Source organism: Danio rerio, chromosome 6 (assembly GCF_052040795.2).
Source record: "Danio rerio strain M-AB ecotype USA chromosome 6, GRCz13ab, whole genome shotgun sequence".
Lineage (NCBI taxonomy): Eukaryota > Metazoa > Chordata > Actinopteri > Cypriniformes > Danionidae > Danio > Danio rerio.
In genome coordinates, this window is record NC_141026.1 from 8897898 (window position 1) to 8925644 (window position 27747).

Below are 27747 nucleotides of genomic sequence, written 5' to 3' on the forward strand. Positions count from 1 at the left end.
TTCCTTCTTGCAGTAAACTTTTGCCTGTTTGCTGATTGAACTCGACTGCTGTCTTTATCCTCGGTGTGAATGGGCTATAATCTACATCTGGCTGTTCTCCAACCATCACCTCTTTTCTTCCCATCTCCCTGGCTGCTTTACTTTCTTTCCTCTATACTTTAATATTCATGAACAAGCCTTTAATATTCTATCAGTTATAGAATCAAAGCATCGCCTCGCCAAATCAAAGACAGCTTCCCTATTGCTATCATGTACGAATATCAAAACTGAGGCTCATTTCTGATTCTCGCTGTTGTTTTTTTTTTTGTTTGCAGATGATTCTGTGCATGCTGTGAATCACGAGGAACACACGGACGCAAAGACAGAAACAGACAATGAAACATCTTCAGCCGTTACTAATGGAAATGTGGAAGTCAACTCTTTTGTTAACGGCTTCTCCAGTCACCCCTCTGAAGGAATAGGAGCTGCCGGCGTAACCATGACCTTCCTTGGGTTCAAAGAAGCAGAGCCCGGACAGGGAGTAGATGAGGATGATGATGGAGGAGCCATAATCCGAGCAGAAAGAGTCATCATCACTGATGAAGGGGAAGAAATCCCAGAGGAAGAACTGACAGGTGATAAAAACCAAGACGGAAGCACTGAATCAATGGCTTCAAAAGAAGAAACCGAAGACGAACTGGAGAAAGCTGAAGATATGTCCGCTGAAGAGATTGTTTTGGATGTGGAAGGTGAAAAGGAGCAGGAATCGATTGATACGCAAGTCCAAAATGTAACCTTAGAAACTTCTGCTGATTTGAATGAGGAAGGTGAAACCGAAAAGGAGCATGAATCTGCTGATACACAAGTGCAAAGCGTAGATACAGAGGCTATGCAGGTTTCAGTGAATTTCACAACACAACCTTCTCCAGTAACCAAACCAAAAGTGGAAATAAAAGTAACAGAATCAAAAATCGAAGAAGCTCTAGCCTCCACACGAATCTCCGTCAGCCAGTTCCAAGAAGTTCCTCTGGATGAGTCCAATGTAGGAACCGAAAAACAGCAGGTCGAACAAGAGCCTCTGCTGATCTCCAAAACAGCGACCCAGCTGGACACCAGCCTCCCGAACCGAGCAGAGGAGACAGGAGGACCAAAGCGAAAAACCTGCCAGTGCTGTTCCATCATGTGAACGATCTGCTGAAGGTTGTTTGCTTCATGCCTGTTACTTTGTATCAAGACATTCTGATCCTCAGCTGTTTCAATGCTACTTTAAAGCGGCGTCAGAGTGTTTATAATGTACTGACGCATACCAGACTCACTTTGCCCTTAGTGTGTTGAAATATGATTTATAAGAAGATGCACACTGCCTTGCTGGAAAGGACTGGAACGTGTGTTTGTTGTTGGATAATGTGTTTCATTTCCCAGCCTCTGGTGTCTGATTAAGATGCTGTTTTTATGCTTGGCGACTCTTGAGTGTTTGGCTGACGACCCACAGAGGCCTTGACGGTTTTAACACTAGCATATCAAAATATTTTGTTTTTATAAATGCCGTGGGATTCAACCCACGGGGGTAATTAATAGGTCCTACAATAGTTGTGGGGTACTCTGTTATAAACCACTTGTGTGCCTTGATTATGAATCAAAACAAAGAGATGGAATGGTTGCCTGTGATTTTATAAGTGTTGATTTTTTTTGTTTTGTATTGCTGATTGAGTTGAGTTTTGATTGCTTTTATTGCTGTTACAGTGCCTCCAACTGCCTGACAGAAGTGTATTTAAACTTTATAGGCATAGTTCACTCAGAAATTTAAAAAACGTCATATTTTTATGAAGAGCAAAGGGGTTTAAAACTACTTATGAACAAAATGAAATCTATACAGATTTGAAAAAACATGACAAAAAATTAATCAATCAAGAGAAAAAAAATCAAGTAGTTTCACAGATTTATGTTTTTTTCAGGAATGCACTGATCCCGATACTTGGATCGGATATCTGTTACGATACTGCATATTTTTGCTGGATCGGCGATCGACCAGCAGGTACCGATCCAAATCCGATCTTGCATGTGTGCTATATTCTGTGCAATTTATAAAAGCCATGAAGGCAGCCTATTATAAGGGCCTAGGAATACAATATCTTAAATGCTCTGAAGCCATTCTATAGTTTAATGTGAAGTACAGACTAATTTTCAGGTTGTTAAATTCATGTTCAGTTCAGCGCTTCCCACTGCCGCGCCTGTCAGTCATTCTCCATTCATTCACAATTCAAACTTATGACAACTCGAAAAAATTCTCCAAGACCATTTGTTCCTGTTATTATAAGCAATCAGTGGAGAAATACATTTAGTTTTGCATTAAATGGTCTCATTCTGACCTGAAACAAGGAGATCATTGCGGTTTCTAAATCATATTGCTCTTTGTCTGTTAGATCAGCAGATTGCATTTGCAACACTGAGGGTTCTTACCTGCTCTTCACACACAAAGTAGGCCTACCTGAAAATTTACACTAGAAAAGGCTTAATAATACATTGGACAGATCCTAAACGCACTGATTTCTCCCCCTTGTGGTGCTGTTTTGAAAGTGTTAGCAGATACCAGAGGGCTGCGCGCTGTGTCTCAGTAATGCATCAAACGCGTCATTTATGCACCGACTGCGCAGACGCGATGTGCACATTCCGTAAGATTATTCTTTAATATTAAAAGTTTCTGTTCTCTCATCCTTCTGATTAAGTTTATTCTTTATACGTTCAGTGCTGTGAATAGTTTGTAAAGCCTGGCTCATTGTGGTCAAAGTAGCTAGTAATAAATGTGAAACTGACGGGCGCAATATGGATTTTCATTATCAGAAAATATTTTATTTAATTTAGCCTAATATAGGCTATTCTGATACTAAATATTTCACTGTAATTTTATTTATATTAATATTTTATTTAACAGACAAGTTTGTGTTTTCATTAGGGTCAATAGTGGTGACCTTTTATAGATTTCAAAGAAAAATCTTAATATTAATAAAAGAAACAACAGATCAATGTCATAATGATTGCTTAAATAATGTAGCTTAGTTCACAGCAAGCATCATGTTTTGAGTTAGATTGTGCCGTCTGTCATTACAGTGGGTTTATACAGTTGAAGTCAGAATTATTAGCCCCCCTGAATTATCTGTGCCCCTGTTTATTTTTTTCCCCAATTTCTGTTTAATGGAGGGAAGATTGTTTCCACACATTTCTAAGCATAATAGTTTTAAAAACTTATTTCTAATAACTGATTTATTTTATCTTTGCCATGATGACAGAACATAATATTTTACTTCATATTTTTCAAGACACTTCTATACAGCTTAAAGTGACATTTAAAGGCTTAACTAGGTTAATTAGGTGAACTAGGTAGGTTAGGGTAATTAGGCAAGTTATTGTATAATGATGGTTTGTTCTGTAGACTATCGAAAAAAATTAGCTTAAAGGGGCTAATAATTGTGTCCCAAAAATGTTTTTTTTTTTTAATTATTAACTGTTTTTATTCTAGCCAAAGTAAAACAAATAAGACTTTTTCCAGAAGAAAAAATATTATCAGACATCCTGTAAAAATTTCCTTGCTCTGTTAAAAATCATTTTTAGAAATATTTAAAAAAGAAGAAAAAAATCAAAAGGGGGCTAATAATTCTGACCAACTGTATGTCTGTTATTTTTACTAAAGAAGATTTATTATTTTAAATGATCACCACTATATAAACTGCATTATGCTTTTAAAAAACATCAAAAAAAACATCAAAAAAAAAAAAAAAAAAACGGCACAGTATTGGGATCGGATCTTTATTAGTCGATACAAATGAACTTTGCTATCAGGATCGGATCCAAAAAAATGGTATCAGTGCATCCCTAGTTTTTTTTTTTTTTTTTTCTTACTGTACATTGAACACAAAAGAAGATATTTTGCAGAATGCTGGAAACCAATAGCCATTAACTTCTACTATTGCTTCCGGTTTACAAAACATCTCTTTAAAACAAAAAATTGAAAGGTTTGGAACCACTTAAATGATGACAATTAGAATTCTAGGGTGAACTATGCCTGTTTATGACACTGACAACATTGCAACATATAGGCTCATTCTGAAAATGAAGCCCCATATACATTTCTGGAGACCACGGATTATGTAGCTGGAAGTACATATGGCTGCGTTTAGTCTTTAAAACGAACACTACAGGGCATTATGACGCTGTTCATTTTCAGACTAGCAGCTGACCGCTTACCTCCATCTAGACGTCTTTCCCGCTGTTACCAGGTTTCCCAGTAGCTCAGCATGTACATCAGTGGACTTGAGACGCAGAGAGGAGCTGACCAAGAAGTCGGGGTTCAAGTCCAGCGAAGAACGGTTCCTGAAAGCAGTAAAAGAAAAAAACAGAAGTCAAAAAATATAATAAACAAGTAAATAACAGGGTGAGAATGTGGTAGAATCTGAAAACGTGCTAAAAATCAAGGTGCCGCAAGGGCTTTTCTATTTTCTTTTTCTGGAAAACTGTGGGTTGGGTTTAGGGAATTGGGTTGTCGGGTCAATCTGTGCTTGGAAAACACTTAGTTTAGGGAAGGAGGAGGGTGGGTCAGTCGATCGGTCAGTCAGTCGACAGCAGCCTCTGGTGCATGTACGCGAAAAGAGCAGGTGTGAATGGCACTCGTGAGAGGAATTTGACATCACAAAAAGCATACACAAAGGCCTCGGCGGATTCGCGAAAATAAAAACGGCTAAAAAAACTTTAAAAAAAAAAAAAAAACTTATCTCCTGAGACATATTTGGCACTCTCCAGAAATGTAAATAGGGGTACGTTTTCAGAATGAGCCTGGGTTGGTTCACCCAAAAATAAAAAAGGATGCCATTATTTACTCAACACAAAAAAAACATTGGATACTGGTAACCATTGACTTAAATATTATTAAAAACAAATAATATGGAAGTCAATGGTTACAGGTTTTCAAAATTTCTTAAGTTTGAAACAATTCAAGGATGATTAAATTGACATTTTTGGGTGAACTACCCCTTTAATTCTCCTACTGACATTTCTATACACACTGCTTTGTTAATAATCATTTAAACTGTGTGATAGCAACCACCGTATCCATATGTAATCAATATTATTCAAAGTTTTCAGGAACATAATTGTTTTATTCAGCATAAACAGTTTGATGCAAATTCTCAGTGCCTTAACTGAGCTCCTGTACAGAAGAAATAAAGTGCTGAATGAGCACAAGCAGTGAGGATTTTGTATAGAATGTTTACAATGGAAAAGTTACAGGATTATTAAACTAATCTGATGAAATTTAATCAAAGGCTGTCTATTCTTCTTACTCGAGACCATGAAAAAAGTAAGCATAAAAAGAGAAAATAAGCCTACTGTCATAAAACAGCATTCTTTTATGTATCTAAATTATGAATAAAAGAGAATCAAACAGAAATGCCTTTAAAAAACCAAACAAAAACAACAGCAAGCCCTCTTTCATCAAAACAAATGAAAAAGAATACAGTATATTCTACACTGCAGTGCTGAGTTTCACTTTTTGCATGTTTATATTCAACTAATTTCCAATTTATCAGCATGGCTTACTGCATTAAATATCACAGACTATTATTTTTGGAAGTTTTGGCACATCCAATTGTTGATTTCATCAATGCATTGGCAGAGGGTGTCAATGGGGCTGTAGTCATTAGGCAATAAGGCTAGGTAGATCTGAGTGTCGTCAGCAAAGCTGTGGTAGGAGATTTGGCTCTTTCTCATTATTTGGCTCAGAGGAAGCATATAAGGGTTGAACAGGAGAGGTGCCAGGATCGAGCCTTGTGGGACTCCACATTTCATGAGTGTCCATCTCAACCTATGGTCACCTATAGTGACATGCTAACCTCCACCTTCAAGGTATCTAAACCTTTTGAGGACTGTGCCAGACAGCCCAACCCAGTTTTTCAGCCTATCCAGAAGTATGCTGTGATCGACAGTGTCAAATGCAGCACTGAGATCGAGCAGTACCAGCACCAGTACCATCATTAGCCCCTTTCACACAGTGATACCGGTAAATATCTGGAAAATTTCCGGAACGACTTTACCGGTATATTCAAAAAAGCGCTGTTCACACAGGCGAGGACGTTACGGAAATTTCCCGGAAAAGAGCATTCACACATCCATTCCAAAATACTGGTAAATTCTGACATCATTCACCACAAGTGAGCTTTAAACGGCTGCGCTTGTGTTTGTAAACATTTGACTAAATTACAAACTCTGTGGATGATCAATATTGTGAACAACTTTCGCAGGATCACTTTCGCATGTCGAGATGTTCATATTATGTGCGTGTGCAGGCGCTCACAGGCTGTTTCACAGACACACGCAAAGCTTGAAGGTAAACAAACAACGGCTTATCATAAGCATCTCATCGATAATTATTTACACAGTTGGCATAAAGAAGAACATATAAACGTGATCTGACTAATTTCTAGCAGCTAAATGTGTCTGGAAAAATATTCAAAGGCTTTTATTCTCACAAACCACGTGGACGTAAATGCGTCTGACTGTTGTGATTGGCTAAAGCAGACGTCTCACGTCAGCACGTTCTAGACGTGCACGCGCTTATCATGGCAATCTTCCTTCTGCATTCACACAGCGCAGCATTCCGGTAAATTGCCGGTAATGTTACAACTTCTATTTCCGGAAAATAGCCAGAACGAATTTACCGGTATTTTCAAAAAGGACCTGTTCACACATACAACCTTTCCGGAAAATTGCCGGCAATTTTCCGGAAAGGTCTGTATGTGTGAAAGGGGCTATTGATTATCTTTATAAGGGCGCTCTCTGTACTGTGATGTGCTCTGAAACCAGATTGAAAATTGTCTAAACACCCCTTGAAGAACTTGTTAACCTGGTTAAAAACAACTTTTTCAATGATTTTGTCAATGAAAGGGAGATTTCACTATTATAACATGAACGGTATCATGTTATGATAAAGATAGAATGTGGCAATAAGATCGTAACTGTACTGTTTTTTTTTTTACATGAACAGTAAATCATGAATGCCATTATAAATGTATTTAAACATGTGCTTGTTTGTTGTAAAACTTCACAATAATGACAAAAAATATTAATTTGTGCATCTCCTTACTTCCGTGTGCAGCCATGCTGCCGTTGTAGATGGTGTGGTCTGAGAAATTTTTTTACCTCTTGGTTTCGAGTGTGGTCCTGAAAAATCACTGTTTCGAGGGCTATCTAGCACTTCCACTTATTCAATTCAATTCAATTCAGCTTTATTTGTATAGTGCTTTTACAATGTAGATTGTGTCAAAGCAGCTTCACATAAATGGTCATAGTAACTGGATCAGGGTAGTTCAGTTTTTAGTGTTTAAGTTCAGTTGAGTTTGGCTCAGTTCAGTGTAGTTTGAAATCATTACTGAGAGTCTAAACATTGAAGAGCAAATTCATCGACGCGTAGCTTTGCAGATCCTAAACCATGCAAGCCAGTGGCGACAGCGGAGAGGGGAAAAAAAACTTTACCAATAGAAGAGTGAAGAAAAAAAACCTTGAGAGAACCAGACAGTTCGGCACAACCATTTTAATTTCTCCGCAGGCCAAAAGTCTTGTGCAGAGCTGCAGTCTCAGCGGTGGAGGCTGGAAGCTCAGCCCTATGCCTTCAAGCTTAAGAGAATTGGGACACCTCTACTCCTTCACATGAACACGCAAAATGAGAGGTAAACGAGAAGGGCTTAGGGGTAGAATTGGGATTGGGCCTAAAAATCACAGTGAACAATTATTAATAAGTTAAATAAAAGCAGTCATTTATCACTAAATATGCTATCATTGATTTTCCTCTTATGTTGACGCATAACAGTAATGATCATTTTTGCAAATAAAAATTAAAATCTATCTTTATAAACCATCTGACGGCAATAAATACAGTAAAACTAGATTGTTTATAAAAGATCTGAGTAAGCCTAAAAGTTCTATACGGAAAGAGATCCCCGGCTTTCACTGTTCAAACTCTGACTCTGAGCTTTCAGAGCTGTTTGGATTAGTGAAGCAAGGCCCGTGAAAAGATCTGCGCAGATTTTAACCTTCATTACTAAGCAGGGGGTGGAGAGAGAGAGTGTGGGAGAGTTGAAGAGAGAAGGAAACCTGGGAAAGAAAGAAAAGAAAAGCAAGAGAGACACAATTCACAAAGCTTCTTGGTGTAACAGGTGGGCGATTTCAATTTTTTGTGTCTTTCAGCTGACCTCCATCTGTCTGTCATTTCTTATATCTCATCAGCTGGTAGGCCTTTTGTCAATATTTATGTTGTTTATATGTGTAAGAATGGGCTATGAAGTCTAAATAGCTCTTTGTAATTTTACATGACAATGTCAGGAATTATTACTTTATGAAAAGACAGACTTGTATATTGCAGGATTACTTAAATGTAACATCTGTGTTGTTATTTACAAAGAGTTAGCATAACAAATGCAAGAAATGAACTTATGTATATTTAATGAAAGCTATATTATGCATTGTTTGAGTCTTGTGTATGTGATTTGTGGATTTAGGTAGTGTTCAGCAGTGTTGGGTGTAATAATAAGTAACAAAGTAACTAGTGACAGTAATTCGATTCGAAATTCGAGATTCGATTCATAACATAAGGGAGTGTTTTATTTTTAGCTAACTTAATTAGTTACTTAAAATATTCTTGCCTAAAATACAATTTATAAATTTGCAGGAGATTAATGTTGATATATCACACAGGGTATGTATGAAATATGGTGTCATTGTTACTTTTAAGTGATAAATAAAACTAAAAGAATTCTAATAAAGCTAAAGTTTCAATTATATTCTACATACTTTCAGATTTATAAGGGTTTTAAGTTGTATTTATTTAATAAATATATTGTAAAAAAAATAATTATTGAGTAATTAAGCTACTTTTCACACCTACTAATTAGAAAGTAATTTAAATAAAAATTATAATAAGAAATTCATTATTTTTCTATGTAACAACACTGGGGTTCACTATAGATAGCAATTGTTCGACCAGGTTTTGTGTAGATATGTATATATTGTGTTATATTTTATGTTTGTTTTCAATTCAGTCTTGATTATATTATTAACTTGATTATATATTTTGTGCAACTCTGTATTGTTTCTAATTCTTGAGGACACTGAGTACCACAAGGACACCTCGGTGTTATTGTTGTATTATTCCTGAATCAGAATTTCCATGTTGTTTTGTCACTCTGTTCCACAGTATAATCTGATTAAACGTTATTAATCTGCTGCTTATGTAATTAGCATTATACTGTGACACACCTTCAAGTCCTTGTGTTTGTTTTAAGTCCAGTGGACAATGCAATACACAGTGCAAATATTAGACTGTGAATTATTTGCTCAGTGTTGACATAAAAATAACTATGTGATTATCGTGGGGATCTGATTTTGTATGCAAGCAAACATGATTCTCAGAAATCCTGGTTACATTTTTACTTTTTAAAGAATAGAGGGATATTTCATTGTGTGTGAAGGTGAAATAGTTCCACTCCAAGTGGGTCCACGGTTTAATGTTTTTCTAGCAATAATCATTTCAGCAAGCATTCTCTAAGTAATTAAGCTACTCATTTATACATATTGCAATATCAGTAAGGATCAATATGCATGACAATGAGACTACAGAATAGATTATGTAAAATGATGCATTATCTGCAGGCAGATACAAAGAAAGGAAATAAAATAGCATTAAAAATTATGAACAAATATTTCAGGTGCCCTATTTCAAGGTTAGTTTAATGGAAAATAATGGAAATCTGACTTGAAGGCATTGGTGTTAAAGAAAAAATGACCTAACGAAGTTCATTAAAAAAACAGAGGTCAAAGAATTGTGAAGCAAGAACCCAAAAGTAACAAACTGCAACAGTAAAAGGATCCCATGCTATCGCATCATAACACAATTTAATTTGAGCCCTCCTGCGCTACAGGGATTGAAACATAAGCTGATTATAGTTTCCTAAATCAGCAGAAAACTGTAAGCATTGCCTGTGGAATGGAAAGGCCTTCATCTGTCTCGTTTATGTCATAAATGTGAAGAACAGGATGAGATGAGTGGTAAGGGATGCCTAGGAAGGAAAAATCCAACTTTATTGATTACCAATTCAGTCAAACAAAGGTTCTTCTATAAAATAACATATTTTGCCATTTATTTCATACAGATCTAGTGCAACATGGAAACAGACTCTGTGACCTGTACTCAGAATTCTGAATCCCAAGGTGAACGCAGTAGTGCAGCAGGAAAGCTCTGCTTTACTGAAGATACAGAAACTACAATAACAGAAGATCACACAGATGAAAAGAAAGAACCCCAGGACAAGAATAAGGAGGAGGACACAGAAGTTATTAGTGGGTTAGAAAAAACAGAAACACCGGAAAACCAATTCACCCTTGAACCACATGATCATGCCACCTCCTTACCAGAAGGTGGAGCCACTGAACCAACAATGGAAACTGTGAGCACAAATGATGACCAGGCTCAAGAGTGGCCACCAGTGCCAGGACTGGAAGAAGATATTCAAGCAGAAGAGAATGAGTGCCAGGCCACTGAGATTCAGGATGATGTGAAGAAAAACTCTGAAGCTAGTGAAGCTGTTAAAACCATGAAAGACATTCAGGCTGGAGAACCTGTTATGACGACACAGGTAGACAAAAGCACTGACTCACCAAAAATCCCAAAGGTGACCAGTGAAGAAGAGAGACAAGAGCTTGAGTCACATGGCGACTCGGACTCAATTGTGTTCCTATCAGAAAACAGTGAGGAGCTGAATATAGACTGCAAGTCTGTGGACTTTGCCACCACCAGAGAGCAGTGGGTGAGGCGGGACAGTCGTGATGAGGTACAAAATGTGCCGTATTCCAAGAGCTCTTCAATCACTGAGACAGAATCTTCCTCAAGAGCCCAAAGTGAATCCAAAACTGAATCTGGGGTTACTGCTGAAAATGTCCAGCAGAGGGAGCTTGAGGCAAACAACTCATATTGTTTGACTGAGAATGAGGTGATGCAACAGGTGTGTGATGAAGCTCCACCCCTAGAGACATTTCCAGACCGGCCAACCAATCGAGAGCAAGAGAACTCAGGCTGTGTCTCCATGGAAGTAAAAGAGCCATTGATAATCCCAGAGAGGAGGAGGGACAGTGAAAGTCAAGAGAGAGAGGCGAGTGAAACAGGTGAAGAGCGAAAGCAAACACAGACAGGTGGAACCGGAGGAAAGCAGCTGCTGGAGGTTAAGGATCAAAGGCAGGAACGGGAAAACAAAGGACAGAGTGCGGAGAGCCAGTCAAACACAAAGCCTCATCAGGGAGAAGGGAAAGCCAAGAGAATGCAGGTGGACCATTTTGATGACAGCCAAAGCGATAGCGGCGTATCAGCAGATTTCTCCCCGAACAGCACAACAGATGAAGCTCCTCAGCCCTCCGAATCTCCTCCTTATGAAACTCCCATTGACAGGGAGATCCGTTTAGCGTTGAAGAGAGAGCAGAGTCTTCGACGATCCAGAGGACTGTGCGATACAACTGACATGACCAATGAGTTTGTGGAAATTCCTTTGAGGAAACCTATTCTATCCCAGGACCTCCAGATAAGACCCAGCCAAACTCTCGACAAGGACCGGCAGTTTGCAGGAAAGAAGATGCAGAAGGAAATCAGTGCCGAGACAGAGAGGGAGAAGGTTCTGGTTGAACTGGGCCGACTACCAGGTTTCTACGACAAGGGAAAGGAGGTACAGCTTCAAGAAAAAAAGCTGCTCTTTGAATCTTTCCAAGAGCAAAAGGAATCAATGGCAGCATTGAGAAGAGGATCTGCCTCTAGCTATGTAGAATCTGCAGCTGGAATCCTGGAGGTTGATTCTGCGGTCAATGTTAGACAACGCCTAATGCAGTTCTCTCAAAATCCTCCTACAATACCAGTATCCCAGTATGAAGGCTCCAACGGCAACTCACTTGCTGCTAGAGGACCTGGTCTGACCGAGGGAATCAAGGGACAGATAATCATCATAGAGGCCAGCTCTTTCCCCACAACCGCGGGAGAACCAACTGGTTATAATTCTGCATCATGGACAGATGGCAGATCTGTGAAAGTGATGAATTCAGCAGGAGTGAGGGCTTCGTCTGCAGAGCCTGTTAGTGCAAGACAAAGCACAAATACACAAGTGACTGAAGGCGAAGGCATAGCGACAGAGAACCCATTCTTCAAACTCCGCACTTCTGTAAATCTGCATTCTCAGGTAGAGCTAGATATTAAAGAGGCCAAGGAGAGAGAAAGAGAACTACAGAAACAAAGAAGCAGTCTTTATGGGGGAGCAACCGAGGATCCAGAGGAAGCCAGGAGAACGCGAATGGATTCAAAGACTGAAAGTAGAGTAAAAGTGGAAACAGGATCCTCTAGCAAAGCGACTCTTAGTCCTCCTCCTCCTCCTCCTCCACAGTCAAAATTGACTCCCTCAGGCCACCAAATGGATGTGTCAGGTGAGTAATTTAAAGTAGCATGTGAATGTTTGGTTTACACAAGCAGCTTTGAGAAACAGAAAGACGTTCTTCTATTTAAAGTGACACAGAATAAATTAGGCATAGCATACATTGAGTTTTCACAGAATTAAACATACATTTAGTAGTTAATACATTGCCTCAGAGTAGAATTATGATTGTATCAAACTTTCTAGTTGCAATTAATTGCGGAAGCTTCTATAAATCACAATAAAGTATTATCACAATATTCAATAAGCTGCCAAAAAAAGTTACTTTAACTGTAATAATACCACAAAAAAACATTATTTCAAACTAATTGAGTTTCAAAAAGATTATAAAGATTCATATACATGATTTTAACTTATACGACAACTATTTTAACACATAAATAAGCGTTAACCAGGATATTAACATCACATAAGCTAGGCCAGACTAACATTTCAATTACGTTAAACTAGACAAAATTAACTGTTCTTAACACCACTGCAAATAGAAATACAATGTAAATATTCTTACAAAGAACTCTTAGTTTCAATAATAAATAATTATTCATCGTATTATGAAGTGCCCATAATATCAATATCTTCATTAACACAATATATTGAACATCTCCATATGTCTACCTCATGACTTCTGCATTGCTAACACTACTGTATCAAATATTATCTGAGGTCGTGAGAGCATATGACCCATCTAACAAATCCTGTATAACACTTGTAGGCCTCACATTTGCATTCATGCATTCACAATATGCATTTTATCAGTGCTGCGTTCCTTGGGATTTGAACCCTGTTGCCTTGGAGTTGCCAACAACACCACACAATACTGTTGAGCCTCAGATTTCTGAATGTGCACACTTTAGCCAACAGTGAGACAGATGAAACTTTTATGTGGAGCTGCATGATCAGTTATTTAAATATAATTTGACTTAAAGGTAGTAGTTTGTGCTTCGCCATGGCAGCAACCAAACAAGCAGCCAAAATGCTAATATGTGATTACATCACCAGCACTAACTTCAACCATATAATGAAATCTCTGGTACTGGTCAATGTGCTGAAATGAGCAAAGTTTGAATAAGTGTACTTTAGTATGGAAAAGTGATAGAGAATGTGCCCTTTTGAACTACAGCATACAAGCATTAAAATGTTATAAATGCTATAAATTTCACATAAGGTAAAATGCACGATGGTTTTTGTACAGTGAAATTCCTTTTCTAATCAATTCTACAGATTTTTTTAATAAATATGAACAAAAACAACTCATTTACTTAGTCATTCATTAATTCTTTTTCTTTTCGGCTTAGTCCCTTTATTAATCAGGGGTCACCAAAGCGGAATGATCTGCTAACTTATCCAACATATGTTTTATGCAGCGGATGACCTTTCAACTGCAACCCGTCACTGGGAAACACCTATACACTCTCATTCACAGACAATTTTAACTTAACCAATTCACCTGTACCCCATGTCTTTGGACTTGTGGAGGAAACCGGAGCACCCTGAGGAAACATGCAATCTCCACACAGAAATGCCAACTGATCCAGCTCGAACCAGCAACCTTCTTGCGTTGAGGTGACAGCGCTTACCACTGTGCCACCCTTACTCAAAGTCCTCTATACTATTATTCAGAAATTAATATCTCCTTAATACCAAAAAGAAAATTATTAGTATTTCTGCCGATGGTGACGCTGCAGATATCTTTTAGTGTGATAACAATAACTTTATAAGTATATTTAGTAAGTTTAGTATATTAGTAAGTAGGTTTAGTAAGAAACTGTGGTAACAGTAGAACATATATTGCTATTAGCTGGAAGTTAATATTGCTGGTGTCAAAACTTTTTGCATTCAAACATTTTAAAATAAATATATTTAGTTAGGTGACGCAGTTGGTAGTTCTGTCGCCTCACAGCAAGAAGGTCGCTGGATCACTGGTTCGAGCCTCTGCGTTTCTGTGTGGACTGGAGTTTGCATGTTCCCCCTCGCGTGGATTTCTTTCGGGTGCTCCGGTTCCCCCCACAGTCCAAAGACATATGGTACAGGTGAATTGAGTAGGCTAAAGTTGTCTGTAGTGTATGTGTGTGTGTGTGTGTGTGTGTGTGTGTGTGTGTGTGTGTGTGTGTGTGTGTGGGTGGGTGGATGTTTCCCAGAAATGGGTTGCGGATGGAAGGGCATACGCTGCGTAAAAATGTGCTGGATAAGTTGGCGGTTTATTGCGCTGTGGCGACCCCGGATTAATAAAGGGACTAAGCTGACAAGAAAATGAATATATTTAGTTACTTGCAAAGGAATTAGCTTTAAATAAATATAAAAATATGTTCTCTCCGGGTTGGCGTGGGTTCCCCGTTCGGACATCCGGTTTCTCCACAGTCCAAAGACATGCAGGTACAGGTGAATTATATAAGAGCAATTCCATGCAAATGTCAACCTTGCCAAAAAAATAAGATAACTGTTTCTGCGTTTTTTTTGTTTGTTTGTTTTTCTTGTGTAAGCAAGTATTTCACAGAAAAATGTCTCTGCTAATGTTTTCAAACTATTATATTTGATTAACCAAAATCACACGAGGCAATTTCACATCTGTCACATACATAATGGAGAGATGTCACATCTACAATGAAGCTTTTCCTCATAAATACAAAAAATGTCAAATACATAAAATCAATTGTTTTTGTTTTATATAGGACCAACTTTTGTCCTTTTGATTAGCGTTATTTCTCTTAGGTTGTGCAGTTTAGTTCACAGAATTTCTACAAAGTGTTTTCAATACTGTAAACTTGCAGACTTTGTCACATCCATAATGCATGTTTATTTCCCTCATTTAAAATATAAAACACATTTACAAATTGATATTCTTCTTCTCCTCTAACTCTGTGTTTAGTTGTTTTAAAAAAAAAAAAAAACAGTTATAACATTATAACTTTCTCTGTGAATTACGCTGGAATTACTCATAAACAAATTGGTCATAGTACATGTGTGTAAATGAGTGTGTATGGATGTTTGCCAGTACTAGGTTGCGGCTGGAAGGGCATCCATTGTGTAAAACATATGCTGGATAAGTTGGTGGTTCACTCTGCTGAGGCAACCCCTGATTAATGAAGAGACTAAGCGGATGCCCTTCTAGCCGCAACCCAACACTGTGAAACACCCACACACTCTTGCACACACTCACATACACTGAGACAAAGTCATTTCACTCGGCGGCCATCTTTGAAACACCTCTCGGCCATTCTGTTTGAATGGGGAAACATCAAATTCTCCCAAACTACTTGCCAAGCTTACGATTGAATTTCACATTACAAGTAACCGATATAATTGACAACAACTGTCTATTAAGTTTCATTTCTAATGTTCGTATTAAAAAATCTGCAGAAACTCACGTCTGGTCTGAGCCCCTCCCCCGGACAGTTGTCATTATATAACTATCTGATTGGTTCCTGTACTAGAAGGCGGGTTTTATTCACCATTAGCGATCAATGATTGGCTCCTGTACTAGTAGGCAGGGCTTTATTCACCCTATTGACTGTTACACTTTTCCCCATTCAAAAGTATACAAGTGACATGTTTTGTGTATTCTAGTCAATTTTGACTATGGCCAATTTAGCTTATTCACCTGTACCGCATGTCTTTGGACTTAAGGGGGAAAAATGACCACCCGGAGGAAACCCATGCGAACACACTGAAATGCCAACTGATCCAGCCGGGGCTCAAACCTGTGACCTTTTTGCTGTGAGGCGATTGTGCTACATACTGCGCCACCGTGCTGCCCTTCGATATTATTGTCATTTTTAAATAATGTTATGCCCTTGATTATATAAAAGTATATTAATGAAAATACTTAGCATACTTAGGATTATTTAAATTCTAGAATTTGATATTAAAAAGGTAAATGTCCTATTCTATATACTAATAATCGTCCTATTAGGTATTCGTCCAATTATAAACTTTGACATCAGTAAGGTAGAACGTAAATATCATTGTAAAATGGCTTTAACATTATTTGTGAATTTGTAAGTATATATTGCAATGGCAAAATTATTGATTTATCTCCAAATGTTGCACGATAATTCGACATATTGATTATTGTGACAGGCCTAAGTGTTGTGTTTAACATTTGTATTATCTATAGCATTTAATTCAAGGATTTTTGTGTAAGTATTTCCATAAACGTCCAATTTATTAATGTCTCACATACAGTACATTCACCAAAACCTCTGTCTGCTGTTTTATAGTTCGGAATCAATCCATGGGAAAACTGGATCTAACATGGCCACCAACCCTTGCTGATGAACAACCAGGACAAACCTCAGAGGTAGCCGACTTTATGTTTGAAATGAATCATTCTTCAAAATCATTATTCACTTTATTGTAGTTAATAACTTGGCTGGGGTTCAAACTCTGAATTTGGTAGTCAGAGTTATTTGAGCAATAAACAGATAGCGAAGCTCTTCAGCCTTTCATTATGTGATGAGAGGGTATCAAAGTTTCACTAACCCTCCTTATGCAAACACCAGCTTAAATGTGACGCAGTGGCTTATCTTTCCTCAGAAATTAATGCCAGAGTTCATCATACTAGCCGCATTCTTAAGAATAAAGATCCTGACTGTATTATCATGATTACCACATAATCATACGCCTCAGCAGGGAAAGTGCAATAAAACACAAACACAATCAGCACAATCAAAACCAACAAGTGACCACTTCCTTTATCTGAAGCTTTTTTTTTAGTTCACCTTATGTTAGTTCTTATTTGATTAAACAAATATAGTTTATACATGAGGTAGTGGTTTCATACAATATGAACATACACTCCTGTTTTTATTTACCATTTAAAAAAATGAATAATTCAGCATAATATGAAAATTTTGTCATTATTTACACAAATGTCATTCCAAAATGTATGACTTTCATTCATCAAACACAAAAGGTGATGCTAAGCACTGTGTTTGCACTGTACACCAGTGGAACAATGCGGCTAAACATAATAAAACGCATTATAATTTGAGGCCTAGAGCGATATATGATGTTCTTACACAAATGATGGATGATTAGCAAAGAGAGCAACGATGGTCAGGAGTTCAATGTGCTTTCTTTAATTGAAATGGAGGTCGTCAAGCTCCAAAAGTAACAAAAAAGAAACACATACAAGTTGTGTAATAGGATATCATTATGGAAACAGATTTTGAGGTGACATATTTGAGTGTATAATCAAATATGAATGAAAATCAAGAGAACTTTCAGTGAATACCATCTCAGCGCGCCTTCAGGAAGTAGACTACTTGAATTATTTTTAGATTTTGAAATCCTCAGCATTATTATCTTATGATATATAATGTAATATAGTGTAAATACTCTAAAGAAATGCTAATTTTTCATAGATTTGTTGTGCGTAACATTAGCAACTAATGAGTTGTTTATGATGTTCTTACACAAATGATGGATGATTAGCAAAGAGAGCAATGATGGTCAGAAGATCAAAGTGCTTTCTTTAATTGAAATGGAGGTCAAGTTTCAAAAGTAACAAAACAGAAACCCATACAAGTTGTGTAATAGGATATCATTATGGAAACAGATCTAAATTTCCATTGTAACCATTTATGCGATTTGAATATAGGCACATATTCAAATCTGGTCTGATTTTGTCAAATACGAAAGTAATAGGACGCACAATAAGACATTTTGATATGACATATTTTAATGTATAATCAAATATGAATGAAATTAAAGAGAACTTTCTGTGAATAACATCTAAGCGTGCCTTCAGGAAGCAGACTGACTTGATATTATGAGATTATACAATATTTTTTGGTTTTGAAAACCTAAGTATCATTAACTTATTATATATAATGTAATACAGTGTAAAAACTCTGCAGAAATGCTATTTTTTCATATAACGTTAATTGTCGTGCGTAGCTACTAATGAGTTGTGGATACTGAATGGCTAAATGACGTTACATAACATGCCGTTCACAAGATGTCAATTACATCTTTTCGGGGTTTAAACACTGATTCGGCAATTAAATGAGACCCATAAAGTTATATTTGTCTTTCAACATACCTTTTAATGTCCATTCGTGTTTTAATCTCGCTAGAACTATGGTATATGTCTTTTGAATCCGTCTTCATATCTCCACGCGCGACGTCAGGTGACGCAGCTTCTCTAAATTCAAACTGCTCAATATGGAAAGTGATTGGATGGTAATGTTATTCGTCAAAACATATTACGACACCATTGGCTAACATTGATTAGTCTGTTTTTTTTTTGTGACAATCGGCTACTTTTACTACACAGCAATGCTAAAATGCGGAACAAGTCAAATAAAAAAAAATTAAAAAAACGTTAATTGAACGTCTATGCTGTATCCAAAAATCGCCCCTAATATAGAGTATTTTTTAGTGTAATGTTGGGACAGATTGTTGCCTCGCTGAACCGGAAACAGTAGGTTTGTATGAATATTCACATATTCTATTTAGCAAGAAGCAATAAAGCAATAGGCATTGCTAGGCAGTTGATGGTTGCTATGGTGTTCTAGGTGGTTACTAAGATGTTGCTAAGGTGTTCTAAGTGGTTGCTATGTGGTTGCTAAGGTGTTCTGAGTGGTTTCTAGGCAGTTGTTAACATAACCCAGATAGCAGGCAGTAATCGGCCCGAGTTCGGCTGCCCTCCGGCGCCTCCGGCTCCGACTCGGCATCGGCGAGTGTTATCCGGGCCGAGTGCGGCCCGCAGCTCGCTCGCGCACATGCGGTTGTGATGCGGCTGTAAAGCACTGGCCCGATTCCGGTCAACCATATGGCAACCGATTAAGGCTGATGGCAACCGATTAAGTCCTTTATTTATCTAGTAATCTGTTAGCTCCACGTTTAATGATAAATTGAGAAAATATTCATGGTACGAAAGCAAAAAAAAAAAAAAAGAATATTTAGTGTGGATGTTAGCAATGTTTAGACGCAAACAAAACAATATTATTTATAAATAGATTATACATGTCATCTAGAGAAAAACTATGTAAAATTCGCTTATTTTTGAGATAGCACGCTCCTGTGCTGACTGTTTTTGTTTTAAAGCAGAAGTTGGTTTCATAATAAACACATGCGTTTCTAAACTCCTGATCCAAACTCCATCCAGACGGTGGCGGTAATGCTCCAAAAAGCTGGTTGTCAACCACCATGGCACGAAGATCACAAGAAGAAAAAGTTTTTTTTTAAAGACTTCACGTGAATTCCGGTCAGAAAGGTAAGCTTTTTACTGCTTGTGTACTGTATAATTAGCGAATTTAGAGCTTAAAACATTTCCACGGTGTTTGGTTGTAACAGCGTTTAGTAATTTAAAACAGTTTGATACGAAATGTAACTTGCTTTAAGAAACACGACTGGAGCTAATGTATGCTAACGCTAACAGTTACAAACACGCCTGAAAGTTCATTTTCCTTTAACACAATGTTAGATTGTAACGTGTGTAGTAACTGAAAACTATTTTAATTATTTTAAAGAAACATGAAACGAATTTGTGTGTATGCTAACTTTGCGTTAAAGAAAGTTTCTGTAGACGAATCCATTAACTAACATGGCAACGTGTTTTTTTCCTGATTTAACATTATAAAGTACCGTGGATGTTGAAAAAATCATTGTACAGGCGTACAACTTATCCAACAGTATTAATTCTGTGATTGTGTAAATAAAAACTAATCGTTTTGGATTAATAAAATATTATTGTTTATCTTATTTATGCAGTTAGTCACGAAAAGTGATCGAAACTCGACTGTTTACTATTCTGTTTAAATTATCCAAGAGAAATATATTACTATGCACTTTAATTCATATGTGTTAGCCTATGTGAATCAATTATATCTTTTGTTCAAGCTGTAATGGTCAGTTAATGTAAAACTGAACGTCTTAAAGCAGATTTTGATGTTTTTTTGTTTGTTTTTTATGTTATTGACGGTGATAAATTCTGATTTAAATGAATGGGTAACAATATTTGTTGGTTAAGTCTCATTGTTCTTGTTTAACAAAGGTTAGTGAGATCATTTTGCAGTACATCACGACCAAAGAAGTCAATGGCACACTCTTTTGAACGTGAATAGGCATGCTATAGTTGTGTGCTAAAAGTCCATTATAAGCTGTAAACTGCTGATACATTTTCAACATAAATTGAGCTTTTCAGACATTACATTACTAATTGCTTCACAAACAGCTGAAATGGTTTATTGTTATTGGCTATCATCATCAAACATTTTTCACAATGGTAGGTTAATCTTCATGGGTACAGAATAATGCATGTGCTTGGCCATCTTACAAATCTATGTCTCAGATTTATAAGGCTGTCACTCTGCATGAATCTCCGAATAAATCTTGTGCAACCTTCTGTGTACTGATTATTTACACTATAGGTATTATATGCATTAATTAACTTTGATAGTATTTCAGGATTTGAACTTTTCTTTACGGGAGGTTAACAACAATGTGATGTTTTATTATAGATGCATATGAGGAAGCTCGACTAAAACATCCACATGCAACTGATTTCTGTCTGGTAGACAGATGAGGATGATGATCGCCTGTCATACATCTCAAGACAGAACAGGTTTGTTTGCAATTATTTTAAACACATACTGTCAACATTGTCATTGATCTATTACAACCTGTGAGTTTTGCCCTGGCACTATACTAAAGTGATGTTTTATTTTGTAAATGTATCTGATCAAGTGACAGTATAGACACATCTATACCATGATGAAGAAAAATTACTTGGAACAAAGAGGCTGGATAAAAGGCAGGTATGAAGATTTCAGAAATCAATGCAGCACCACAAGTACCATCACCATCAATGACTATGGCAGAAATCTTAAGACCACCATGAAGATGCACAGATACTGTACATTCCAGTACACCAGACGTGTCCAAACTACGGCCCGCGGGCCATCTGCAGCCCGCGAGGCTTTTTATAAATATCAATAGAATCTGGCCCGCTATACAAAAATGAACGTAATTCAATAAATAACCACCGGGTGTCGCTATTACATGCATTCAATTAAGCAGCAGTTCTTGTTATTATCTATCTATCTATCTATCTATCTATCTATCTATCTATCTGTCTGTCTGTCTGTCTGTCTGTCTGTCTGTCTGTCTGTCTGTCTGTCTGTCTGTCTGTCTGTCTGTCTGTCTGTCTACACACAGTTGAAGTCTGAATTATTAGCCCCTCATTGATTTATTTCTTCTTTTTTAAATATTTCCCAAATGATGTTGGAGAAAGACTTATGTTTTATTTCGGCTAGAATAAAAAGTGGTTTAAATTTTTTTATGAACCATTTTAAGGTCAAAATTATTAGCCCCTTAAGTCTTCAGAACAAACCATTGTTATAATATAACTTGCCTAATTACCTTGACTAGTTAACTTGATTAACCTAGTTAAGCCTTTAAATGTCACTTTAAGCTGTATAGAAGTGTCTTAAAAATATCTAGTCAAATATTATTTACTGTCATCATGACAAAGATAAAATAAATCAGTTACTAAAACTAAAACTAATATGTTTAGAAATGTGTGGAAAAAAAATGTTTAACTCTCCGTTAAACAGAAATTGGGGAAAAAATAAACGGTGGCTAATAATTTAGGGGGGCTAACAATTCTGACTTCAACTGCATTTATATATATATATATATATATGTATATATATGTATGTATATATATATATATATATATATATATATGTGTGTGTGTGTCTGTGTGATGTATGTAAAATTTGGCCCGCGACAACGTTTGTTTTTTTGCATCTGGCCCTCGGCCCAAAAAGTTTGGAGTACACCTATGAACATTTACAGTCTTTGTTCTAGTGCAGTTTGAGATCAAGACATAACTTATTGCCTCTCGTGATGTCTTTGTAAGAATTCAAGACATCACTAAATTTGTTAAGGTTTAATGCAGCTAGAAAGTAAAGATCAACTAGAGAATATCAGCAGTGTCTAACCCACTGTTGTATTTACAGAAGTTGTATGAGAATAGGCTACAGGTTGATTTATACTAATCTGTTATTTTTCTTTTTTAGCACGACTGACTGAAGTTTTAAAATCATGCAACGTCATAAAGCAGCAGCTGGGCCTGATTCTCACAAAACCAAAACAGACGTGATAAAATTCCAGATGTAAACACATTTGACCTTCCTTTGGCCAATTTGATTTGGAAAAGCTTGAAAATCAACTAAAGGAGCAGCCTGAACAAATGAAGAAACTGGTAAGTTCAAGCTCTTGCTAATTTCAAAGTGTTTTAAGTTTATTTGTTTTTTTTATTGTTTTTTTTTTTGCTTCGTAGGTAGCCTACTTTTTTCCTAAGTTTTTCTTTTTTTTTACATTAGTACTTGTTCACTACTAATTATCTGTTTATCTTTTAATCACAGATGGAGTGAGGACAAATGTCCATACCACGCCACTGATAAAGAAGTGGAAAAATGCATTACAAGGTAGCTACAACTTGCCCCTGAGAGGGATGGAGGAAGAAAGAAGAGAAAGCTAATGTGTCAAATGTCTACATCACTATTTTGTTTTATTTTTTAAACAACATTTTAAGTGTATTAGGATGTTCCCTGATACTTGAACAATTTGTTTCTTTCATTTGCATTTATATATATATATATATATATATATATATATATATATATATATATGTATATGTATATATATGTGTGTATGTGTGTGTGTATATATGTATGGTATGTATGTATGTGTGTGCGCCAAATTCTGAAGAAACATCTTGATACATTTTTAATAAACGTAATACAAATAAAATTATAAATATAAAATTGCACAAGACGTGTGTATATATATGAAATGTATAATCATCTCACTCATGTCTTGCTGTTTGTGCAATTGATTTTGTTCAAGTTTATTTAAAAATAAGTTTGACTTTATACTTCTGCAATTATTTATTTATATATATATATATATATATATATATATATTTGTTTGTTTGTTTGTTTGTTTGTTTATTATTATTTTAATGTTTTATTAAAAAATGTTTCAAGATGTTTCTTCAGAATTCTGCAGTACTTTTTACAAGTTTGACTTGTATATTTTACGGATTGTCATTGGTATTTTTAAGATGTTTCTTGCTATATCTTAAATTGGTTTCTATATTTAGGTTTATATAAAATTTAGCTGTTTGTACAAATTTTTAATTTAAGTCTATTGGGAAAAAAGGGTTGTTTTAAAAACATCTGTGTTTGTGTGTAATTTTTAGATTTTTTGTTTAAATCTTTCTGTGTGTCTTTAATGTGTTGTTTTATTGTTGTTTTTATATTGATATTCTTGTGCACTACAAAATTATTTATAAAATTTTGGTACTATTTTTTTCTTGCAATTAATAAACGTTTAACATTTATTTATTTTGTCATTTGTCTGATTATTTTCGTTACAGAATGTGTATGCAGTTTGCACTTTATTTAAAGGTTAAACACAGTGCTTACACTTTGTGTTTACATTATAGCCTGTGTTTGCTGTTGTATAAATTCAAATGGTTGTAATACCATATATTAAGTACCAATGTAACACCAAAAGGTTTTATAAGGTGTATAAATACGGAGTCGCGCCAGCTCCGGGCCGCAGCGCACATTACCCTCGCGCCGATTTCGGCGCGGATGCGCAGCGTCGGCTCGCTTACGGCCGCCGCATCTGGCCCGCTTGATTCGGGCCGGAATCGGGCAGTGAGTCCACAGGCATCCGGCCCGAGTCCGGCAGCCGGAGTTGGGCCGAGGGGTAAGTCTTCGGCAGGCGACAATCTAGCCGGAACTGGCCCGAGTGTATTTTGCTATCTGGGAATAACCATGGTTCTAGTATAAATTAGCATGTTGTTAGCATGCCTTTAGTATGAATTAGAATTTTGCTAGGATGTTTATATAGTATAAATTAGCATGCTGCTAGTATGTTTATAGTATGAATTAGCATGTTGATAATCTGTTTATGGCTGCACGGTGGCGCAGTGGGTAGCACATTTGCCTCACAGCAAGAAGGTCGCTGGTTTGAGCCTTGGCTGGGTCAGTTGGCATTTCGGTGTGGAGTTTGCATGTTCTCCCCGTGTTTGTGTGGGTTTGCTCCGGGTGCTCCGGTTTCCCCCACAGTCCAAAAACATGTGCTATAGGTAAATTGGGCAGGCTAAATTGTCCATAGTTATGAGTGTGTATGGATTAGCATGTTGCTATTATGTTTCTAGTATGGATTTGTATATCATTAGTCTGTCCAATGTAAAGTCAATAGCTGCGTCCCAAATCGCATACTTATGCACTATTCTACGCCATTTTGTAGTATAAATAGTGTAAGGCTGCGTCCGAAACCGCATACTTCCATACTATATAGTATGCTGAAATCAGTATGCGAGTCGAGTAGTATGTCCGAATTCATAGAATTCGAAAATCAGTAGGCGAGAAGTACACGGATGACTTACTACTTCCGGCAAGATTTTGAAGTGCGCATCCCATGCACGCTGCGCTATCCCATAATGCCCCGTGAGAGAATTCATGAATGGAAGTGATGCGACGCAACTGACGCAGGTAGGTCACGTGACCATGACAAAATGGCGAATGTAGTACGTCCGAATTCCATTCATACTTTTCAAATTCATACTGTATAGAACGTACTTTTCTAACGGCCGAGTAGTACGTTTACATTCAAATACAGTACCTACTGAGTAGTAGGCGGTTTCGGACGCAGCCTAAGTAGTGTGTTCACACTGAAAACTCTAAAAATAATAAGTGCACTTTAATTACCCGGATGATGCACTCATTCAGCTGCTAAAATGAAGTGCGGAATGATGGACACTTGACGCACTCAACGACCGCAGGTTTGCTTACGTAGCGGAAGGGGCGGAGCTATTGGACGCACATGTTGGATAACTATTTATTTTGGATGGTGAAAGCAAAATTCTCCTACGAGAGTGATTATAGCGCCTCCCGATGGTGAATGTGGCAATACTCACGGCAGGTAATATTTGATAATTTGGTTGTTTATTTCACTGATTTGGCGACCGTCAAACGTCATCAGGGAAACGGTTTGAATTTCCGCTTCGTTAAAAACATTAGTGTGCCATTTGGGACAACACTACATACATATACTAAACTGTTGAGTGTGTAAGTGCATGGTGCATGAGTGCATAGTGTATAGTGTGTCATTTGGGACGCAGCTAATGGCAGTTTTTACAATAGAAGTCTATAGGACAGTTGCTAGGGTGCAGTGAGTGGTTGTTAGGGTGTGACTAGTAAGTTGAAAGGTCATCAGTGATTGGCAGATTGGCAGTCTCAGTTAAATGAGCCTAACCTTAAGTTTGTATGACAGTCTGGCGCAAAATTATGAGGTCACAAAGTTTGGTCTAATGTTAAGTCAATAGAACTTTTCTAAATTTTCCAGGTCAATTTTGTGAAAACGGTAAGTCGGATCCGTTGGAAAAGATATAGCAACTTAATTCAGTACAGTTTGGAGGTTTGGAGTTGGTTTGGTGGTTGTAGTATGAACTGTCAAGGACAGGGGTGTCCAAACTCTGTCCTGGAGGGCCGGTGTCCTGCTGAGTTTAACTCCAACTTGCTTCAACACACCTGCCAGGAAGTTTCTAGTATATCTAGTAAGAGCTTGATTAGCTGCTTCAGGTGTGTTTGATTAGGCTTGGAGCTAAACTCTCCAGGACATCGGCCCTCCAGGATTGAGTTTGGACACCCCTGGAGGAGATGCATTCTTTAAATAGTCTAAGAAGAAGAAGACGGAAGAAGAATAAATGTATGTAGTATAACAGTATGTTGGCTTTCTCAATCCACCATCATTTCCTATTTACTTTTAAGCCTAACAAATTAAATAAATCAAAGTTGCAGTGATATTAGGGTGCATAAATTGTGTGATTTTTAATTTTGGGATGAATTATACATTTGGGACGAATTATTATTTTTCCCTGCACATTAAAACAGTCTGGGGATTTTTCAGTTTGCTCAATTCACTTCACTTCAAATCACTTTTATGAAGGAAAAATGTCAAATGTGTTTAGAGCAACACAGGGGTTAGTCAGATTTTTCACTGAAACTAAGCTGTGTGTGCTAGAGGTGTTGAATTTTAAATGCACTCACTAATGTTTCCACTCTTCTGCTCTGATAAATACAGAAAACCCTAAAGATTTCAAGGCAGCGAAATCCATTACTTGAGCGCTGGGAGTCTGGGATGGTGAACGGCCATGTTGAAGACTGAAACACAAATCCCAAACAAGACAGTAAAACACAGCAGATGAACAAATGAAATCTCTCCGACCTTTAAGAAGAACCCACCATGTGCCATTATTGGTGGATAAAGAGCATCAGTTGCCTCACAAAGACACTGCAATAGTGAGAAGTCCAGCACACTAGAAACACTGGTATATAAATACTCAATGAGCCAGGTTGTTGTTATTGGAAGTAGGTAGGTATGACTGTTGGGCAGTGTTGAATGTGTTAAATGATTTCAGTGTCATATTGAATGTATTTAAAATCAAAAAAACATAGCTGCTCATTTCGTAGTAACAAAACAGTCAATAATAATGTAAAATTAGATAAGGATTGTATTTAAATGAACATTTAAGATTTAGTTACTGATTAGACAAGCTAAATCAAACAGCCAGGAAGCAGAATTATGCATAATATAAAAATGGCATAATTAATAAAAATGTTTTATCAGTTTGTTTTGGCGGGATTTTCCAATTGTTGAATGTTACTTAATGTCTATCCTAGCTGGTGTATATGCACTATTCTATTACATTTTGGAGCACATTACATTTTTAGGGTCGGGAATCACCAGAGTCCCCAAACTGTATAACAGTATTCATTCATTCATTCATTCATTCATTTTCTTTTCTGCTAAGTCCCTTTATTAAGCGATGAACCACCCACTAATCCGGCATATGTTTTATGCAGCGGGTGCCCTACCAGCTGGAACCCATCACTGGGAAACATCCATACACACTCATTCACACACTATATACAATTTAGCTTACCCAATTCATCTATGCCACATGTCTTTGGACTGTGGGGGAAACCGGAGCACCCAGAGGAAACCCATGCAAACTGCACACAGAAACGCCAACTGAACCATCCGAGGCTCGAACCAGCGACCTTCTTGCTGTGAGGCAATTGTGCTACCCACTGCGCCACAGTGAAGCCTGTATGACAGTATTCTGCAATATATCGCAAATAATTCACTTTAAATAATGTCTTTAAAGGAAAAACGTCTGTTTAAACTAAGCAGAAACACTCCACAGTTTGTTTATCCCGTATGAATTTTC

General features: G+C 37.1%; 3 protein-coding genes and 1 long non-coding RNA gene across 9 annotated transcripts in view; 3 read left to right on the forward strand and 1 right to left on the reverse strand.

Moving 5' to 3' along the window:
- Nucleotides 1-5286, forward strand: part of palm3 (paralemmin 3) — an 86902-nt gene extending 81616 nt beyond the window's left edge. The window contains 1 exon segment of one of the 2 annotated variants that reach the window (NM_001080085.2): nucleotides 315-5286. In NM_001080085.2, coding sequence (NP_001073554.2) covers nucleotides 315-1165 — 851 coding nt within the window. In that variant the 3' untranslated portion in view covers nucleotides 1166-5286. 2 annotated transcript variants of the gene reach the window in all.
- Nucleotides 3879-27747, reverse strand: part of LOC137495917 (uncharacterized) — a 70571-nt gene continuing 46702 nt past the window's right edge. For all 3 annotated transcript variants that reach the window (XM_087256582.1, XM_087256580.1, XM_087256579.1), the window contains one exon: nucleotides 3879-4347. In XM_087256582.1, coding sequence (XP_087112708.1) covers nucleotides 4325-4347 — 23 coding nt within the window. In that variant the 3' untranslated portion in view covers nucleotides 3879-4324. The remainder of the gene's footprint in view (nucleotides 4348-27747) is intronic.
- misp3 (MISP family member 3) lies at nucleotides 8121-27530 on the forward strand. 2 transcript variants are annotated; one of them, XM_087256526.1, is made up of 5 exons: nucleotides 8121-8253; nucleotides 9942-10068; nucleotides 10173-12477; nucleotides 16703-16782; nucleotides 26598-27530. In XM_087256526.1, exons 3-5 carry the CDS (start codon nucleotides 10185-10187, stop codon nucleotides 26679-26681), a joined length of 2457 nt encoding a protein of 818 aa, XP_087112652.1. In that variant the 5' UTR covers nucleotides 8121-8253; nucleotides 9942-10068; nucleotides 10173-10184; the 3' UTR covers nucleotides 26682-27530. The 2 variants fall into 2 exon arrangements, with proteins under 2 accessions (XP_087112652.1, XP_087112651.1); XM_087256525.1 differs by lacking the exon at nucleotides 9942-10068 and having other exon boundaries at nucleotides 8121-8180.
- LOC141386174 (uncharacterized) lies at nucleotides 19675-23841 on the forward strand. 2 transcript variants are annotated; one of them, XR_015493189.1, is made up of 6 exons: nucleotides 19675-19704; nucleotides 20951-21054; nucleotides 21177-21247; nucleotides 22514-22698; nucleotides 22862-23065; nucleotides 23486-23841. It is a non-coding gene; the product is annotated as an uncharacterized LOC141386174 (long non-coding RNA). The 2 variants fall into 2 exon arrangements; XR_015493190.1 differs by having other exon boundaries at nucleotides 21177-21243.